The 20307-nt window shown below is 39.7% G+C and overlaps 1 protein-coding gene across 1 annotated transcript in view; it reads right to left on the reverse strand.

Annotated features, from left to right (window-relative positions):
• The window catches only part of LOC124164938 (insulin-like peptide receptor), a 283928-nt gene that overhangs the window by 217326 nt on the left and 46295 nt on the right, over positions 1-20307 (reverse strand). Inside the window, exon 3 of the mRNA XM_046542177.1 lies at positions 2887-2995. Within this exon, the coding sequence (XP_046398133.1) occupies positions 2887-2995 (109 nt within the window). The remainder of the gene's footprint in view (positions 1-2886; positions 2996-20307) is intronic.

The following is a 20307-nucleotide window of genomic DNA, read 5'->3' on the forward strand; positions in this document are numbered from 1 at the left end:
ATTGTCACATTCGCAGCCAATTTTCAGGCGTTTGAAGCACTGTCGGGAGACATGAAGTTTTTACCTGGCGGGAGCTTCAGGAAATTTCCCGAAAAAAGGATCAGTTTTCTTTCACTGCGTACCATTTATATTAGGCTAATAACCTTATGTGATGTAGCACCGGAAAAAGGTGCAAACTGAATCTGGCACAAGGGACTGAAAAATAAAATTCGTCGATTTTATATCATGAAGTGGTTTTTAGTTCTTTGCCACAAGTTTTGGACTCAGAAGAATATAATTGGACCGAGAAAATATCAGATTCGGTGGGTTAGGAGAGAAAAATATGGTAGGAGTGTGAATTAATTGCGTATTTAGAGGAGTGTGACCGATAAATAATGACGTGAACGAGAAAATACATAACTATGGATGAAAATTGGAGTGGAATAACCGTATATCTTTGAATTTTACGTCTATTTTTGGCCAAACTTTTTCCCAAGGGGACTGCATAGAGGAGGCCCAATTCCATCCCAAAAAACACTGATTTCTGTTGCCACTTCGGTCGCATTTTAATCGGCTTTCAAAAATATCCGCGGTGCTGTGAGAAACTACGATCAAAAATATGATCCATTTTTTTCCAATATTTTTCAGTAAAATGTTTTTAAATGCGATGAATAGCATTGAATTTTTAACCATTTGATAGGTCACATCATTATATGAATAAATTTCTGTTAATACCCCTAATTATTCCTTATTACCCCAAGAAACTCGGATCAATTTGTTCGTTAGTGGCGACTTTTGTAAACTCATTTAAATGCGCGGTGGTTGACAACACATTTAGAGGTCGAGTTGAGGATCCTCTTTCATAACATTCGTGCTTTTTCCATTAAAAAGCACTGTAAGTTCGTTGGCGGAGGTAAACCATTAGAGAGTCCAATCGATAAGCAATAAAAGAACCAACTAGTCTGAGCATAAGCGTCAGTTTCACGCCAGCGATCATTTCTTGGAACTCGCACCAGAGGCGACCGTGCTTCCGCGCCTTCCGCTGAGGGACGCACACTTTAAAAACCCGTCTTGTCGTCGTTTCCGTCACAAAAGACCCCCCCGTCTCCCCGTTTCCCCCACACACCGCTCCTTCCTCGGCTGGCGCCAAACACGCACCAGCGCCATCGACAAGAGCTCAGTCATTTCCATCCAGAACGCGAAAAGCCTCTTTCCTCGCAATTTGACGCCTTCTTCTCCGCGGTCGTAATTCCTCCTGAACACACCTTATCCCTCCCGCGAACCGTCTTTTCATATCCAATATCCCACCCCCCCCCACAAACCTCCAGTAACTAGGGGTGCCAACTCCCCCGTTTTATTCATTTGAATTCCGATTCAATAGGAAAAGGTGTTTTTTGTACCATTTTTTCTCCTATTGTTGCTAATAGGCAGCATCAAAAAAGTATCAAGTTTCCGCTGTATATATAGGAAACTGAACTGCCCAATTGTGGAGTATATTGTAGTGACGAAATATTTAGCTGCCACGACAGTTGTGATTGAGCGCAAAATTTTCAAGTTTTCAAAATGAAAAAATCTAGAAATTTGAATTCTTCCATAAGTAGCTCTAGGTTAGATTGGGTTAAATAGTACGCAGTAAAAAATCTTTCCTCAATTCCAAAGGAAATGGACTATTTCTTCGATGTACACAGGAATTTATATTAGAAAAACGTATAAAGTAATGTAAATGAATGCACTAATGAAATGGAGGAAAACTTCATTATTCCACATAAATTTAATACCGCAAGACCTAGGTTTTGACTAGGCGCGACCTACGTCGCGACCTACGTCGAGCAGTATTAAATATTTGTGGAAATTTAAAGTTTTTTTTGCGTTTCATAAATGTCGATTCTATAAAGTCGCTAAAAACAACGAATTACACGAAATAAATGAAATTCATGCTAACATTTGGACTGATAATATTTACTTTCAAAACGCGGGTATTTCCGTAGCGAGGTAAAAGACTATGATGGATCAAAATAAAATATTTGAAGACTTACAACTAAATGAAGAATTATTGAAGTACATAAAAAGATTATCATATGAACTCAACCTCTTGACGAGAGGATAATTATAAATAGCGAAGTGTTAGCGCAGTAACTGAAAGAGTCAGAAAGAATGCTCCAATATCTCATGAGGGCAGCGTGAATAGGGTGGTTCCCTATTTTTTCATTGCCTAAATCGAAAGATTATTACTCCTGGAGTACGTATTTCACGCTTTTAAATTTTTTAATAATTACATCTATTTTTCGCGATTAAATGAAAATTGAAAAATGTAAAGCGCGCGAAAACGCGACATCTAAGTATGAATGCTGGGAAAAGTCCGTGTGACATCATCCTGTTTCCAGCTGCCGCCGTGTGAGGCCACCGTGTTGCGAGGCTATGAGCGCCGATACGATGCAGGCTGCTAGCAGGTAGCAGAGTACCCTGCTAGCAGGTAGCGCTTGGCTTAAATAAGGATTATTAATACCATATAAAACGAAGGAATCTTTCCGACCATAGGCAATTTTAATAGGTGATTATTAAGAGATGTTTCCCAGAAGTCTCTGCCTCATGCATGCATTGGTCATCTCAGACGATGTAAAACTCCTATCTACACGTGTAGAAACTAGGTCCCTGTGGCGTCGCGTGGAGTGGCATCACATGGCCACCAATCTGGCCTTATTCAAATGAAAAGGTTAAGTTTGACCATTAACAATCGTCTAAACTGGGATTTCTAAAACCAAATAATTTGTGTATCATGAATACCAAATGCAATCAATGCCTTTCGTTTTCTTTGATGAAGGAAACTACCCTATTACCGACGAAATATTATATTTAGGTTCATGCACGAGCCTTAATAAATGCTAAGATACGGGAAGAAACACTCACCTTTTTGGCACTTGGTTCCATTCCAGCAGAGAGTCACATTGGATACAGGGGAGGTGGGGCACTTGCTGTGAGCAGCACACTTGGGGCACTGGTTGTTTTGCTTGTTTCCCTGGAAAAATAAGGAGGAGAAGGTTGTAATTGATGCAGCACGTAAATTGGTCGAAAAGGGCATATTCTTCATTTTCATGAATCATTCCCTTGGGAAACTAAATATTGAGAAAGCACCATTCACATAAAATATAATCCAATCGAAGTAAAATTCATCAATCATACGAGAACATTTTACGCATAGCACAATTTAATAAAAATGTATCATTTACTCTTAGTTAAGATGCACATAAGTATAACATAATTGAAAAGTTTCCCAAGAAAATTCAACTAATTTTTCCTTAGAATTATTGAAAAATAACTTTTAAAAACAATTTAAATACCTAACGGATAGGCAGCGAGCCGAATCATGCTTTAATAATGATCAAAATTTAAAATAGAACTGCGTAGTGGATTCAACTGCAGCGGAAATAGTGAGACCAAACTTGTAATTATCTGTCCTCATGTACCCAATGCATCTTTTGTTATGCAGACGTAGTTATTGGTATGAGTCCTCGGATACTAGCGAAAACCATTGCAATCATCACCAAGAGAAATATAAAATATCCGCTTGAAAATAAATTTCTAAAATTGAGGGAAAAAAAACTTCCCGCAGTAAAAGCAACCACTTTTTTCCTGCTTCGTCCAGGGGCATAAATGTATTTTTCACTTCCCGCACCATCGTTGACCGAAAGTCAAGTGAACAATGTCGCAATCACTAGAGAGATTCCAGAACAAATTTAATAAAAACGCACAATTTTGTCTTAGTTAAGACATGATACATATAATATAATTATAGACAATTCCCATTAAAATCTAACTCAGCATACCTTAATAATTATTTTTTAAATGTTTTTAAATAATATTTTTACAGACCTCACGTACAGGAAAGCGAAATACGTTTTAATAAAGACAAGTTTTTAAAATACAACTATGTAAGGGATTCAATTGTAAAGGGAATGCTGAATCGAAAGGCCAAACTTGTAATTATCCATCCTGTTGGGCTACATGGACCAAATATCATGTGAACGTAGTTGTTTACATGGCTAGTGATAACCGCGCCAACCACCTTGAGAAATATTAAATAAAGCATTCTCCTCTTTCCGCTTGGGAATAAATTTCTCAAGTTGGAGGAAAAAACAAAACTTCCCGCAGTAAAAGCAACCATTTTTTTCCTGCTACGTCCAGAGGCAGAAATGTATGTTTCACTTCCCGCGCCATCGCTAATCGAAAGTCGAGTGAACGATGTCGCAATCACTAGAGAGACTCCAGGACAGGGTGAGGGGGTAGAGGGGGGGAATGGTGGAACCGAAATCGGTCGAGGGAGAAAAAACAAAGAGAAAAATTACTAGCCCGGGTGATCTCCATTACTCGCACGAGTGGTTGACACGACATTCTCTTCCCACTCCATCGCTGGAACGCTTCCAATGTGAGGAAAGGGAGGAAGCTGGGGAGTGAGAGAGACAGAAGCTTTAATTCATCCCTCAACGGTTCCCACGGACCCTTAGAGTACGGGCATAGGCTTTCATGCACAAGGCAGTAAAAGTGGCGCAGATTCATTCTTTCCAGTGGACGCGACGCGTAAAGGAAAGTGAGAAAACAGGGTTCCCACTCTAACTAAATTTAAAAAAAATCACGGTTTTTTTCCAGGTTTTTACGGTCTAAATTGCGTCAAATTCACGGTCTGTTAATGAGCCATTTTAGGCAGAAATATTGAGCACATAAAAATCACTGACCGCACGTTATCTAAAAATATAGCAAACGCGACATACGCCGGGAATGCAAAACGCAGCAATGAAAGTGCTCTTATGACGTCGCCTATCGTAAGCAAAATTTAGGGCCGGCTAAAGGTTGTTAGTGGGAAAATGGAGAGTGACAGGGAAGTGAAGAGGTGTCTGATTTCTCGCCAGGGTTAATGATCGCTTTGGTTAAATGTCGTCCGATCACAGCCGTAAGGTCTGTGTGTCGTCATGGCACGCGGACCAATATTTAAGCTTCGAATATACGTGTGCAGATAAAGGCGTGGACAGTATCTGCGAGTGACTGACCTAATTTTCTTTCGATCCGTCAATCGTAGATCTCGCCTCGCCTCGCCGGAATAGGGTGGTTTCCTATTATTTTTTTATTGCCTTAATCGAAAGATTATTACTCCTGGAGTAATAATCTTTCGATTAAGGCACGACAAACAATATAAATAATCGTCGGTACAAGCTAGAGGGAAGGAAGATATCATACTAACCCTTCCACTTGATTATCAGTCTAAAGATAACATAATTTCACGCTTTTAGATTTTTAAATGATAATATCTATTTTTCGCGATTAAATGAAAAGTGAAAATTTTCAAGCGCGCGAAAACGCGACGCGTTAGTAGGAATGATGGGAAATCTCTCCGTACGTCGTATTTCTGGTTCCCCCTCCGCCCGGTAAGGTGACCTTGAGGCGAGGCTTAGCGCTGATACGTCGCAGGCTACCAGCGGGTAGCCTAGTGCCCTGCCGCCTGGTAGCGCTTGGCTTAAATAAGGATTATTAATACCTTATCAAACGAGGAAAACTTTCCGACCTTAGCCAGTTTTAATAAGTGATTATTAAGACATGTTTCCCTGAGCTCTGCGCCTCATGCATGCTTTGGTAACCTCAGACGACGTATAACTCCTATCTTCTCCCATAGAAACTAGGTCCCTGTGACGTCACGTGGAGTGGCATCGCATGGGCGCCAATCTGGCCCTTTTCAAATGAGGATAAAAATGGACCATTGCCATTCGTCTACACCGGCATTTATAAAACGAAATAATTTGTATATTATGAATACACTAATGGTGGGTAACGAATCGCAATTATTGCCTTTTGTTTTCTTTGATGAAGGAAACTACCCTATTTCTGATTTGATTTTGGCCACTAGTCCCAGCCTACTGGCTGTCTCCAGTGAGTTTCAATTAGGATAGTTTCTGGTTTTGTTTTTCTTTATGTAAAATTAGTGATTCTGTTGGTGTGGTTTACGGGGGAAGGGATGTGGTTTGGGTTGAATGCGGAGTTTGGAGTACGGTGTTTGAGATTTGGATCTGGAGTATAGTCCCAAAGGTTTGCAATTTTTTCATTGTTTGTGCTTTCTAGAGATTTTTTGAATATCGGTAAATTTGCTTTTAGTTCTATGAGAATGGGATTTATCTTGAGATCATTTCGTAGATCCTTGTTTCGAATGAACCAAGGAGCGCCTGCAATTTTTCTTAGTAGTACGTTTTCTGTTTTTTTGTATTTTGTATTTTTCGTAGATCTAAAGAGAGAGAGGTTTTTTAGGGTTTTATGACGAAATTCACGGCTATTTCCACGTTTTTTTCACGGTAGACGAAATTCACGGCTCATACACGGTTTTAAGGTTTTCACGGTTGATGGGGAGCCCTGGAAAATCCTGCTCACTCGGGACGGAACCAGGACTCGATGGTCACCCTGATGACTGATACGAATATCGAATGAGCCTCAACGATACCACGTCAGACAATATAAATAATCGTCGGTACAAGCTAGAAGGAAGGTAGATATCATACGAACCCTTCCACTTGATTACCAGTCTAAAGATAACATTGAACCAGATATATCGATATCAAATAATTGGAAAATTGAATTTAGAATTCGCTTCAACGATGGCAACGCAAAATACGAAAAATAATAATAACAATAATAATCAGTGAAATCTAAATGAGAGCACACAAAATAGAAGCTGACGATTCGATTCCCAGACTCAAGAAGTACAAACTGGATCGATACCGAAAAAATATCAGTTCAATGACATCAATAACCAAGTGAGTCGGTTAAACAGGCAAGATATGAGGAAAAACCCACTTAATTTAATTTTCAGCGTAGGATGGAATCGAACCCAGCGACTAGATAATTAGCAACATATTATAATGTCAAATATAGTGGCACCAAAGATATATAGAAAAAAATACTGAAATCGTTCAAAGAGAGGTATGCGGACATTCCACGTTAAATACGGGCCGAATAACATAGGTATCGGAGCCTGATGACGACTCTAAATTATTACGACTTACAGTGCTTACTAAGGGTTACCAACGGCTTCGGTATCCAAATGTCTACCTCTCCGTAGAAAAATACACGATGGCTTAAAGTAGAAGGCAAATCAAATCTGGTACAGCAGAAATTGTTGATTTCTCTGGCAAGCCCCGTAATCTCCGTTAAAATAAAATCGAACTATATTTATTGAAAAATTTTAAGCTTATATTTTCGTTCTTAAAGGAAAATTATTTAATTATTTATTAGTTTCAAAATAACCATTAAACTTTGTCAGATAGACTTAAATAAGGACCTCCGGATTCAGTTTCCAGAAGTATACCAATCAATAGAAAAATATACTATGGCTTTCCCTAGAAAGCATTTAAAATCTTATACAAGAGGAACTAAATTTTAACATTCGCTCCGCATCAAAACAAGATCTTTCCGTTTTCATCCCCGAGACGGTGAGCATAAAAACTTGCAGCAATTGAGATAACAGCGAAGATGACTACACTTGAGGTTTAAATGCCTCCCTGAGCGCCAAGATAACATTCACGCGACATTTCTACTGACTGAAGAACACGGTGTGAATGCGGCACAATAATATAGTTGTCGGAGTGAGCAGGTATTACCCGTCCATATCTTAAACACCTGCTATTTCGAGAGGAGAAGTATAAAACTCAGGAGTGAATTATCTCTCGCGGTCTGATTTTCCAAAGGGAGTGGTCCACTGAAGACTTCATTCACCTTGGAATGGATAAATTCTTCGTAAAGATCGCTCTTTACCAACCCTCGCCATTAAGATATTTTTGCATAAATGCAACCATAAATGCATATGACATTCCTCTCTCTCTCTGCAATCTTGTGAACGTTTTTATCGGAAAAAGCTCTTACCTTTAAGAAAAGGGAAGAAAATGAAGAACTTGTTTAGCGGAGGCCAGGAATAACGCTTGAGAAATAACAGGTTCGCTACATTTTGTTTATGAAAACTCTAGGTTACAATAAATTTACATATTTATACGGAAAAGGAAGTCAAAATTCAAACTAAATCAAATGCACAAATGGTTTTGCAAGATAGGAGCTGAATTTCAACAAAAAATAGACGCTTAAGGGTTAAACACACATGCGACATCTTTTGGGCCTCTGCTAAGTTCTCGGAAGGTTTAAAGAATAGAATAATTCTGTCCAAATTATTAAGAATTTCAGTCCAAAATATAATAAAAAATGACACAACAGAATTTTTTCGAAGATGTTACATTTCTTTTAAATAAATAAAATAATTCTCGCCTGTACCACTCCAAGTAGGAGGCACTAAGAGGGGTAACGCCTTTTTCTAAATTACTTTGATACCATCAAATTGCTTGAGAAATTTAAAGATGGCGATACCATACGTACAGCGATAAGGAAGGAAGCGCTCACTTGATCATGTTTTTTTTTTAAAGTCTCCTTCCCCATCTCATAACCTTTCTTCACCTACCCCCTCCCCCGCGATCCGAATCATCCCTACACACTGACTTCCCTCACATCCCTCGCCGCGGAACAAAATTTATGGCCACAGGTTCGCTTCCCGGAGATGGCCTTCGGAATGGTTTCGATCTTATCTAACAGGAGTGCGAATGCGTGCTCTCCAAGTACGGAGCCGGAGGGTACAGCAATGGGAGGCGGCTCAAGAAGGCTGGATGCTCCCTCCATATTTATTTTTCCTTCCCATCATTCCATCTGCCGGTGGGTGGATAAAGGAGATCGATGCCATCAAAATTCCTGCGTATTTTTTTTAAACCTCATATTCAGGCTAATCCCAAGGCAGATCAGTGCTTTCGAAGCTATGCACCTGGGGATGGAAGACGATGCATACCCTAGGGGACAACTATGCAGATCGTAATGGTTCAAACTACCACAACTTCGGAAATTATTCATGCATAAATCTGAAAATTCCACGGAATATTATTAAGTCCGCTGCAAACTTGGATTGGAAATGTTTAAGGCGATTGAGTTTCATTTACTATTAAAAGTTTTAGTCTTTAAAAAAAATTGAAATCGGTCTATAAATGTCACTCACTGTTTTAAAGCGGATTTCGCGTGACAGAAAATTCTCTTGATGGACATACTGTCTTACCAGATTATACTCCTAACCATTATATTAGGGAAGTTTACTTGAAGATATTCCTTTTTTTTGGAATTTACGATACACCAAACACCTCTTTATCTAACTCACCACACAGTTTACCCCCTTCCTAAACTTAATTTTTCATTGCATTCCCACGTTTTCCCTACATGAGTCGCTGATAGCACATACATGTGACGGAAGCTACTGGCAATAAATTATAAAACAAAATTATAAAACATAATGAAAATTCTGCTTAGCAAATTTTTGGCACGATTTACCAAAGAAAATAACAAAAAATAGTCGAAACTCAATGATAAAAGGTAAATAGCTCAATTCGTAATAGAAGTAAGTTTAAGGTTTGAAGCAAATAAAATACCGGAAAGATTTACATTATTTGATGCATAAAAAGAAAATTATTCAATAAGGAATTTTGATAAAGAGCAACGAAGAAAAATTAAAAAATGGCGCTGATGAACAAAGCATACTATCTTAATGTTCTCGTCGGCACCTTTAGCGGTATTGATACAAAAACTTAGCGAAAAGGTCATTAATTTTATGTATTAATACGTAGAAATACACAAAAAATATTCAAATTATCAAGCTAACAATTTCTAAATCAAGATAACATGAAACGAAGCTTAAGGGATATATAACGAGTAAGAATACAGCGGCAAACTATAATGTTTCCCAATCGTTCGAAAAATTGTCCTAATGGATAAAAAAAGGAGGAAATAAAAAAATAACGTAGAAACAAACATGACTTCACATTCAAAAACTTGTATCCTCTGATAAATGGGTAACATTCCAGAGTAGCCTCGCTAATATTTTCTCCTCCAGAAAAATGAACATGATAAGGCACTTCGGTGGAGAAAATAGAATGAAAACTTACGGTCAAGCGGACAGGCCGAGGAAAAAAAAAGACAAAGCAACCTTGAGGCGGTAATCTTTCGTGATCGTTTTTCCGTGATATACCGCTCGAAGAACACCCTTAAGAGAAAAAGGAAAACAATACTGGAGACAACGGCGGCGCGGAAAAGTGGCACGACGAATTAGAATCATTTACAGTCCAATGCATATAACGTGAAAGGTGGTTTAACGTTTCTGAGAAGCCTCGAAGCGACTTACACAAGCCAAGAGCAGTTCTATTTTTGGATTCGAAGTCAGGGTCACACAACTCCGTCTCCCTGCTAAAAAATAAGAGGGTGAAAATATAAACACTGAAACGAACTCTTATTTCATTTGTCTCATATTTAGTCTGACATAAGACGCGTTTTCCACAACAGATCTCATTTCTTTAGCCGTCGATATAGAAAAAAGTACTTGTTGGTATGAAAGTGAATTAGAATCGTAGAATATGGACGACAAAATCTAGATTCCTCACAATTGATGTTTCGGAAATTATTTATGTAAATTAGATTATAGATTATTGTTTGAAAGCAGGTAAATATCTATTGTCATAATTGGAGTCCTTGAGCTAGCCGTAGATAAATCTCTCTTTGAAGGTTTCAACCTGAAAGTTGGCTTTGATAGGTGAGGGTAAATCTCATATGGAAAAAAATTACCAAAGTATAACTTCCAATTGGAACAAGAAATAATATTGAAGTAAAATATATCCTAGAACACAGATAGGTAGGAGTCGAGCGACAGCTTCCTTATATCGATGCAGTAGATTAGCTATAACGTGCTACTTCCGACCTGGCATTGTTCGAAAGTTCAATAAGTGACCACCTACGGCGCGCGAGTGACCGCTTTCTAATATTTCTTATTTACACGAGAACAATTCATTTCTATCATGCCATTCTCGTTGGCTCCAGGAATGAGTGACTCATTGAACGATTCGTTTGAAGATCCAACAGCTCTCCAAATGTGGCCATTATCAATCGGAGATACAGAATAACCATGCGGACTGCATAGAGGAGACCCAATTCCATTCCATAGAAGGCTGATTTCTGTTGCCACTTCAGTCGCATTTTAATCGGCATTCCAAAAATGCGTTGCGGTGATGCAATCCACTAGTTTCTAATCTTTTGCAGTTGTCATTTGTAATTGGGAGGAATAGCATGGAATAGTTATGAATTTAATAAATCACATTATCATGAATGTATATTTTGGTTGACACCCCTGATCATACCTTATTTCCCCGTGATACTCGAATCACTTTGCCCGTCAGCGACGCTAGTGGTGACTTCTGTAAACCCATTTAAATGCGCGGTGGATGACAACAATTTTAAGGCCGTTTTACACGGTACACGGAATTGCGTAATCTGACGTAAGTGCGAAGGCGCAATCAAAATTGCGTCGTGTAAAGCGGTGAATTGCTAGAACACATGCGAGAATGCGTGGATGCGAGACGGAAAAATAGCCCCTGTTCTAATTTCGTTCATAAGTACGCGCAATCCAACGCCATTTTAGAAATTAATGCAGCTCTAACCTGCGCAATTCTGTGCCCCGTGTAAAACGGCCTTAGGAGAACTAGTTTGAGCATCCTCTTTCGCAATATTCGTGGGAATAACCTCCCCAAACCAGAAAAAGATAATTTAATTAAAAACGGTTACTCTACTCCGGCTGACAACGCAGACGATAGCTCGTTCACTAGGATTCGTTTCGAAGTTACGGTGGAAGATTTATAAGTTCACACCCACTAACTCTCCGTTGAAAGCTGCCTGAAAACAATACACATATTTTTTTGGAAGTCGTACAATGAAAAGGATCAAACGCACCTCAGTTGGACTTTGTCCTCCCTGATCTCCATTCTAAGACCCTTTTCGCTCGCGATCACATTCCTCGGATATGGACATAGTTTAAAATATTCGCGGCGCGGGCGATGGCGGGCCCGCCTCCGTCAGCAATCGTGAGGCCCTCGGGGTCGGGAGACGAGTGCTCGCTACGCCCCAGTTCCGGCACGGAGCGCGATGGATGTGCACGGCTGAGCCACGAAAGGGCTGCGGAAAAGAGGAGGGAAGGTCTCACGGGGAATTCCACACCCCGCGGAGAGAGATCTAAGGTAACGTTAAGAAGACTCTTCGACCGCTATTACCTTGTCTTCTTTTTTTCGAAGGTATCTCTTCTTGAAAACTTAAGCTTCCACATATATCGCTATGGGAAAAAATTTCCCTGAACCGGGAATCGAACCACCAGCCTTTGGAAATCGGAAATGCCAAAGGTTGTACCGCGAGAATAGATTGGTGGATAAATACATAGTTTTCTTATAAGACACGGTCTCAGGCGTTATTTTGTGGAATTGCTTCATTATAGAATAAAATAAAATAACTTTGTTTTATTCCACACTTTATTTTAAATAGCACGACCCGGGTTTCAGCATCTAATGCAATCATCAGGTACAATTCGATGAGTGGCATGCTCTTAAATAGGTAACCGTGAAGCAATTCCTCCACCCTCGGTTACCTATTTAAGAGCATGCCACTCATCGAATTGTACCTGATGATTGCATTAGATGCTAAAACCCGGGTCGTGCTATTTAAAATAAAGTGTGGAATAAAACAAAGTTATTTTATTTTATTCTATACATAGTTTTATTTTCATTTGTTAGAATATACTTCCACAAAGTTGAGACGGAGGCTATAGAGATTATCAAGTGCGACATACTATTTTTAAATATACGATAAGTAGCTTCTCATTCTGCAATCGCGTACCTAAAGGCCGTTTCACACGGGGCACGGAATTGCGCAAGTTAGAGCTTCATTAATTTCTAAAATGGCGTGGAATTGCGCGAATGCATGGACGAAATTAGAACAGGGGCTATTTTGCCGTCTCGTATCCACGCATTCTCGCTTGTGCTCTAGCAATTCACCGCTTTACGCGACGCAATTTTTATTGCGCCTTCGCACGCACGTTAGATTGCACAATTCCGTGTACCGTGTAAAACGGAACCTTAACACCTTACGGAGACGATGTGCGGTCCGCAGATCCGGCCACGCTAAACATCACGCAGCATCCCGCGTCGCGAAGGGCGTGAAGATGCAGATGTGGAGGAAGCCACGCGAAGGCTGGCTGCATGGAGGGGAGGGAATCGAAAGACGAGCAGGGGTGGGGAATGTGCTGGGAGACTCTGATTTACCGCCCGGATTATGGAAGCGAATCCTGTTCCAAAGAGTAAGGGGGAGAGACCATAGCGGGTGTTGCCGGAGCTACGGCACCCTCCGTTCCAAATGCCGCGCCTCCCACGCCCGGGAAACCCTCACGCAACATCCCAGAAGGGTGTACCAAATCATCCCTCCAAGGAAGGAAAGCAACATTCCCCTTCCGAACCAGAGATAAAACCTGAATCACACGACCATTTTCGCCTTCCCTCAGAATGATGGCTCTAGCGATAGCTTTTCAGGGACCTCAAAATGATAGCTCACCCTATCATTTTCTGAATCACACTGTCATTCCTAACGTCTCTTTTTCCATAGCTTATTCCGTCACTTTCCTTATTTACAACTGTAGTTTCAATTTAAAGCCGAGAGTGGCGTTATAATCGTAAATAGCGGCCGTGCGTTCTGATTGGCTGAAGGACGGTGCCAGCCACTGACGTAGCGAGGGGGGAAGTCTACATCTACCCTGGGAGCCACCTCTAGGGTGTTTGGCAGGGGGGTCCGGACACTCTCCCCCCCGAAATATGACACAATTATATACCTTCATAAATGAAAACAAAATATTAAAAAAAGTATGAATTTACAAAAGATTTCTTTGACAAATGACGTTTTTTAGATGATGAAAAGTGTTAAAATTAGTTTTACGCCCTCTACTTTGCACCCTGTTTTTTCAAAAATGATCCCCCTGGTCTTGGGCCCCCACCAAACGATACCTACCCTTGATGGAAAACGGAACGTGCCTAGAAATGGAGAAAGGAATAGGATTTCCATCCCTCGAGCCATCGCGAAAATTATCGCGCTAAACGGTAATTTTGGATGGCACCATCGGAGCAATCGCTGGAACTGTCTCTTTAAAGGGATGTAAAAAATGATCGCTTGATTCAGTCTTAACGCTCAAGATTTTAGGGTCCCCTATGTTTTTGCAAAAACCCTAAGGTACGCTGAATTTACGTATGGAAAAATACAATGAGTGGAATACGCAAACGACTATTTTGAGTTTTGTCGATAACGCCGCTCAGCGAGACCAGATATGGGGAGACTCGGTAGCTTCCCCTTACTATGCATCTCGTTTTCAACAGCCACCCATACTCCCACAACCAAAATCTTTCTCCGCTCTTTTCCGACCCATTTCTTCAGGGATGAGAAATAAATAAAGGCAGGGAGGGAGGAAAGAAGAGTGCTGGTAGGGAGGAAAGACTCCTCGTGGAGATTTACGTGAAAAGTAACAAAAGTAACGAAACAGCTCGAGCGGTTGCAGCCCTTAAAATGTTTCTATACGAGCTCAACCCTAACCTCTCAAAGTCAATCTTCAGGTTGCGACCTGAAAGAGGCTAATCTCCAGCTAGCACAATGACTCGACGTATTAAAAACGGAAAAATACTTGATTTAAAGAAAATCCACCATTTCACTTACAAAAATAGCGCTTATCGTATCTTGGGATTCGAATACTGTCTTCTCCTTAAGGATTTCAGATGACTTCTCCTTTCTCCCATTCTTTTTAGCACTTATTCATTACTTACACGGTCGATCCATTTCAAATTCATCACTCTTAAGTAACACCACATTTCGAATTCGATTTTTAGGAATCTATATCGTAACTATAAAAAAAATTGTCATCCGTATTCTATGACGATACATTACTTTCATACCAATGAGGGTTGTCCAGAGAGTATTTCTATACTTATTTAATAAATTAATAAATAAAATTTATCCACGACAACGCTCGTCAACAGTCGACATGCGGAAATTCGAACCCAGGAGCTCTGACATGGTTTTGGATGGGACCTTTTCCATAACCCGCTGGAAAGCCCGGATTTGGTGCTGAGAGACTCGGGGTGAAAAACCTTTACTTAGTCGCTTGTCTGCGACGACGATTTCCAAAGCATCGCAGGAACAAGTGACTCTGTTCGTAATCACGCGGGAGATCCGGGTTTGAATCCCGGCTAACTCAAACATTTTTTCATGGCGAACTTTATCCGTTGGTGTATTTAACTTTACAACCGCGCGCAGTGCTTTTACCATAGAAGTTGTTTACAACATTCGCTACCCATACTAGCATAACCAACCTCTGTCTCCATTCTTTTCCGTCCTCTTTTCTCAGGGATGAGAAATAAATAAAGGCAGAGAGGGAGGGAGGAGAGAAGAGTACGGGTAAGGAGGGAAGACCCTTCGAAGAGATTTACGTGAAAAGTAACGATACAGGTCGAGAGGTTGCAGCACGGGAGGGGGGATGAGGATTGACGGTAATGGGGAGGAGAGGAGAATATTGGATGGAATGAGTTTCGAGAGGAAGAGAAGTGGAAAGGGAGGGATGAAAAATATCGGGATCGGAAAAAATGTTATCCCCTCGACACCGCTTGTGATGCTGCTCCATGTGGTAACCTCCAACATTTGGAATTCCATCCAAATTGCGTAAATCGAGGCTAGAATGGAAGCGATATCTGCAATATTTTGTATTTATTTGTACATGGCTTACATTATTATAGCTTGAACATGTTTTGAAGAATCATTATCATCAGTCAACAGCCCTAGATGACAAGCCAGTTCAAGATGGTAGCATAATTTTTCCGAGTAAAGATAAAGTATACCGGGACTAGCCACGGTGATAACTTTTGTGTGTCACTCGCAACGCACAAATTGTGACAAAAGGTTTCGCAAGCGAAAAATCCACAGGGAATCTAAAGGTAATTGATTTTTTCCCTGTGGATTTTTCGTACAACCGAGTAGAAATATTAGAGCAATACTATTAGATTAATAGGTCACAAAAAACACCGGTATAGCAGGAGGTTGAGTCTTCTTAAAGTTGACATAATCATAAGTCAACGATCCTAAGATTGGTTCAATGCAGCTCTCCATTTCTCTCTCCTATCCTATAGCCTTTTCATACCAACGCATTTCTCTTTTACATCCTTAATAACCTGCCCTATGTACCTAAATAATTCGGGCCGTCCCATGCCCTTCTTCCATTCTACCTGTCCTTCTACGATTGTTTTCATCAGGCCATCATGTCTCATAACGCGGCCAACTAAGCTGTCCCGTTTTATCATTAAGGTCTTTAGAAAAATTCTCTTTTCTCCTACTCTCCTAAGCACTTCCTCGTTACACGGTCCACCCATTTTATCTTCACCATTCTTCGGTAACATCACATTTCGAACGTTGTGGAGAATGCTGAGGAGGTAATAGAGGCGATAATTTTGAAAAAAAAAAAAGTGCTAAGACCTGGAAAATTTTCGACAATGGGACCGTATGATTCATAAAATGATGTATCGAGTATTCTTTGGTCCCTGAAAAGCTATCGCTGGAGCTATCATTCAGAGGGACGGAAAAATGATCGCGAGATCCAGGCTCATGTTAAGAAAATGATGAGCGGAGAGTAACCCGGAATCAGCGAAATGGACTCCAATTAAAAATCGTTAAAAGGATCGCGGTTTTACATGCATCCGATGTGGAAAGTGCTGAACTTGAAGTATCTCAAATTGAAACTCAAGCAGGGGCAGTTTGAAAAGTCTAGAATATGAATGAAAATATTGGAACATCAAAACCAAATCAACTCCATCCCCTAAAACGCGAAATGGAAAAGGGAGGACAAGGATTTACCTAAATGTTTCCTCGATAGATTAGTAAATAGTTTACCCATGGACAATTCAGACACGGAGGAAGAGAAGATGCATTGAAAAATCATGTCATAAATATACCTGCGTTCTGGATGACAGCACCCATGCCTTGTCACGACATCGCTAGCCGAGTAAGGAAATATTTTCTTGCAACCTTCATTTTCTTATTGGATTTTCTGCCACTCCAGTGCATCATAACGGTTTCGAAAAGAAAATTCTAGCCGAGGAGTTGCAAGAAAGTCACGAAGGCTTACGAAAAATAGTCATTTTTTTCAAGGCTGTTCAATCAAGGAGCGAGGGAGTCCTTGAGAATCGATCAAGAATTGTACGCAGTTCAATCAAGCGACGTTCGCCACTATGTGAAAACAATTACATAATTTCCCTAAGGCAATTGATTTATTCGAAGCGCATTTAGTTCGGGAGGATGAGAATGCATAACCTTGGTCTTGCATTTTCTCTTCTTTGATAGGAAATCCTTTTCTATTCAGCACCAATAGAAACGATGGCTAATTCTCAACGACAGTAATAGCAACATGAATTAGTGGTTACGCCAAAACAAAGGGGATCTGTTTGAAAACATTGTTTAATGTTTTTATACACTTTTTCTGACTTGCTTCGTCTGTTTCATAGTGTCATCGATAAAATCACGAATATCACGTCAAGTCCGCCTCTAAATGTGTCGTCTCCCACCGCGCATTTAAATGGGTTTACAAAACCCGTCACTAGCGTCGCTGACGGACAAAATGATCCGAATTTCACGGGATAATAACATATAATTATGAAAGTTAACCAAAACTTAAATACATGATGATGCGATCTATCAAATTCATAAAAGCTCAATGCCATTCCTCACAGTTACAAACATAGTAATATTGGAAAAAGAGTGAAGACGATGAAATAAATCTTTCTTTAATATTATTTCTTACTGAAGTTCTTGCTTTTTATTTATTACATACGTATCACTCTGAAGTATTTACGCCTCCCGCTAAAAATATTTTGCTTCCTCTTCAAAATCAAAATAAATCCTCGTCACTTGAAGTCAGAAAGGAATTTTCCCCCATACTGCGAAAGTATGAAATTTGTACGCAATTAAGTTAGTCCAAGATGAGCTCTACCCTCACCAATCAACACCTAACTTCGGGTAGTACCTCCGAGCGAGTGAAATTCACTCAAATACAAGCCTTAAATATTTCGGAAAAGAACACCAGACTTTCAACCAGTCGCGACGAAAAATATACGATAAAAATTACGTTCAAAAACGGGAAGAAAGTATCTCGAAAGTACATTCCGACATGCATTGCATCCGCAGTCGGAAATACGAGACGGGAGGGGGAGGCAAAACGAAGAGGTTTGGATGGGCCAAGTCCATCCATCAGTCGGGGTAATAAGAAGCGGAAAGCGACGACCCGAGCGGCGAGACAACCAACCGCAGTTGCATGCAAAGCTCCTCCTCCTCCTCGCATGCCTCCCTCTCAAATTCCTACCTACGTCATTTATTTCTTGTTTTTTTTCGGCACGAGAATTTCGGAGTCATTCCCACTGGCATTTCGTGGGGGCCGGATGCACTTAAAATGTCTGCTTAATTTGGCGACGAATTCTTCCCGAGGTAAGAATACATAGGCGGATATAGGGGGGGTACGTGCCCCCCCCCAGACGCTTAAAAATAGACAAAATTTTTAGTAACACTATTATCGTTACATTGGTTTTCTTTGTTTGTTACGGAGCCTCAATCATTTAATTTCGTATTAATAACCTTCATGTCAAAATAAAGAGAAAATTTTGTACACTAATTGTTGTATCCTGTCTTCAATGTGAAGTCCGAGAAGATTGTTTGCTTGTCAGGCCCTTTTGCCCCCCCCCCCCAGAAAAAATCCTTGATCCGCCCCTGTAAGAATATATCTGATTCTGGGATGAACAAGCTCACTACGGGTGGAATTGCACAAATTTTATCAAGGCTACGGAGAAATATTTGTGCAAACACATGACTACTATCATGTAGCAAAAAGAAGTAATCAATGGTAGTTTGAAAAAGACACTAGATTACTCAGGTAAAATATTAGTAAAAGTTTCTCTTTCTAAACTTTTCTAAGGTTTCCACGCCGGTGATATTCATCGCAAAGTTTTTAAATACGTTTATAATTTAAACTAAAAACTATTTAAAGCATTAAATTTTGGACATGTGTCTTATTGCTACGATTTTTTTATTGCAATCGATTAAACACATGAATAAAACTACAATTGCGGAGAATTTACTACCGTTCCCACATTATTTGAGTGAACTTTGGCGTAAAATACACCGTTTCCGTCTATTGTGGTCATTACATTGATGTTGATGCATTTAACCGCAAACACACACATAATAATTTTACGGTTGGATCGAATGATAACTTTCTTATCTGATATGTGATATTTTGATTTTAGTTCAACTGAACGCGCTATCAATGTCTCCAAAATCAATTACTCCCTCTGAAGTCAAAATTATTTGTTAGGTTATTAGCAAAATCCGTACTGTGAAACACTGAAAAATATGTTTGCAATTACTGTCCAAATAAAACATGCTGATATAATTACGATTTAAAAAATACAGTGAGAAAACGTGAAAATGAGTAGCATTCAGTCTTTTATTAACTCTTAGTTATACGCTAAGCGGGGATTTTGCAGCATTTTTCGAAAATTCGAAATGCCGCGTTTACTGCGTATAGATCACTGGTGGCACACTTTAGCACTCTATTTTTGTACTTTTCCCTCTACAAAGAACATTATCGCCTGCAATTCCTTAAGAAAAATTATTCAAAGTATTTATCAAGAAATTTGCATATAAATATGCTTTATTTTTGTTCATAAATGAAAGAGAAAAATATTTAAAGTGCTTTTAATTATTAGAAGTTATCCAAATGCGTTAAAATACCCTAAAATTTTAGTGTATATTTAGGAAAATCAAAACTATTAAAGTGCGGCAAAAAAGCCGCAAGCGTGAACTGGCGCTGTCATCGCGGGCGCGTGTAGCTAAGGGTTAAAACAAATATCTCCATCATTATTATGAATTGATTTGTTGTCCATTCATGAAATTAGGTATTCAATGAATGATTTATTGTAGGTAAAAAGTTATTTCTACTTTCATGCATTTAGTTTAAACATTCCAAAATGGTGTCTGTGATACGCCGCGAGACAAATAGCGTCCCAAAATGTGGCGAGACTGACGCAGTGTTATGCATCATTATAACGAGATAAATTTTCAACGCAAATTTTATAAGATGTTTTATGATAACATAATGAAATATGAGAATGAACGCCCTGAGTCGTGTACCGCGGTCAAACAATATCCTTTGCCATGCAAATAAACAGCCACATACAATTTTCTTTAATCTCATCCTCCATGAATTATGGGATAATTATTACCAAGTCTTTCACGGCGAGCCGGATCCTAAGAATAAGCAGAGTCACCACGCGACATTTACGGAAAATAAAGACACATCTATGATGCAGAAAATATTCTCCAGCGAGTTCA

This window comes from Ischnura elegans, chromosome 9 (assembly GCF_921293095.1).
Source record: "Ischnura elegans chromosome 9, ioIscEleg1.1, whole genome shotgun sequence".
Taxonomy (NCBI): Eukaryota; Metazoa; Arthropoda; class Insecta; order Odonata; family Coenagrionidae; genus Ischnura; species Ischnura elegans.